The following is a 1,458-nucleotide window of genomic DNA, read 5'->3' as shown; positions in this document are numbered from 1 at the left end:
GTACATTTGTATTTATGATGAAAGTTAGAACCGTTGTTACCTCAATCTGATTTCGATTGGACAACATGCGTTACTACACTTTTACCCTACAGTTATTCTTCACCCAAACGTAGTTTGGATTTCATACTCCCTTTGCCAGAGCAAAATGTGGTTAGAGCCCCCAGATAAGAGAATGCATTATTATAGAACAGTGCGTTGTGAAATTTAACAAAGTGGAGTCTGTTCAAATAATAGAAGGGAAGTTGCAGTTAGAAAAAAAACTCTATTTTTCAGAATGGAAGGTGAATCAACAGAGTAAAGTGTTAAAAAACACTAATAACTATATCTTTTATCACCCCAAACTTCCAGTGGTACCAACAAAACTGCCCAGGTTGTCTGGACATTTGTGACCTGTTTTGTGACTTGGATCGTGGTCGTTGTGGTGACCTGCTCCTGTTTCTATGACCCATTTGCATTCTGGTGACAGCCTCAGTGAGACTCTTAATACTCGCAATGAGTCCTTCTATGACGGGGTCTTTTGCTGATTCTACTTTTTGTGTGTGATTTATTGTGCCTGGTCCAGTTGGAGGACCTCTCTCCATTATTCTATCGGCTATACGCGCTAAATGAGATAATGAGGTTTCAGGATCTTGTGCATCCAAACAGTGTTGGACGTAGCATGGGAGAGCTTGTATCCATCCTTGTTTTAGGACTGCTTCATCCACTGTGTTATCACCCATTAACACTTGGAGGTGACGCAAAAACTGTGACGGCGACCGATCACCTAGTGTCTATCTCCACTGGTGACAAATCCTCCAGATTATGGGTTTCTATTGAGTCTGACATGAGGTATGTGGCAAATATAGCAATAAAGTTAGTACGAAAAATGGTTACTATAACACGAATAACTTAAGATAATACGGAATAAACTAGTTATATACTCAACTTAGTTTACGGATAATCAGGTCTACTTTTACGATTAAGTAAAAAAAAAGTTAATAACGAAAATGAGGTTAAATTTGTGTTCAAAAAGAGCTCACCACTTTCGTGCCTTAAGGTAACCCTCGTGCTATTGATGGAAGAAACCAGAGAAGTAGTGAATAGGTCTTTATTTCGATCTTCGCGCAGTCACAGTGGAGCCTGGGCTTATCTGTTCACATAAACAAGGGCTCTCAACATTCGATATAAGATAATAGGGAATATAACGCTTACAAAAAGTAAGGAAGTGAATGAATACTTGAACAATACTGTTTTAGCATATGCTTGGTTGTTTGGGGTCAACTCTTAACCAACCAACCTGAGCTGTTACAACTTCATTTCGAAGGTCACATGCATATGTGCCTTGGGCAAGAACCATATCACGAGAATAGTAAGTAGTATTTTCGAGAATTTTAAAGGAGAGAATCAAAATGTACCTAACCCTTCTTTCCCGGAGTAGTTTTTAGTCTGTGGAGATAGTCACGACAAACTTATTTTGTA

General features: G+C 38.9%; 1 protein-coding gene across 1 annotated transcript; it reads right to left on the bottom strand.

Moving 5' to 3' along the window:
• Positions 1–302: 302 nt before the first annotated feature.
• Positions 303–719, bottom strand: Smp_175880 (hypothetical protein; the record flags this gene model as incomplete). Its single annotated transcript, XM_018790910.1, has 1 exon — positions 303–719. The coding sequence occupies one exon, from the start codon at positions 717–719 to the stop codon at positions 303–305; it is 417 nt and encodes a 138-aa protein (XP_018645922.1).
• Between the last annotated feature and the right edge of the window lie 739 nt (positions 720–1,458).

Source organism: Schistosoma mansoni (genome assembly GCF_000237925.1).
Source record: "Schistosoma mansoni, WGS project CABG00000000 data, supercontig 0013, strain Puerto Rico, whole genome shotgun sequence".
NCBI classification, from domain to species: domain Eukaryota; kingdom Metazoa; phylum Platyhelminthes; class Trematoda; order Strigeidida; family Schistosomatidae; genus Schistosoma; species Schistosoma mansoni.
The sequence above is the reverse complement of the archived record's forward strand: the minus strand, read 5'-3'. Positions and strand labels throughout refer to the sequence as shown.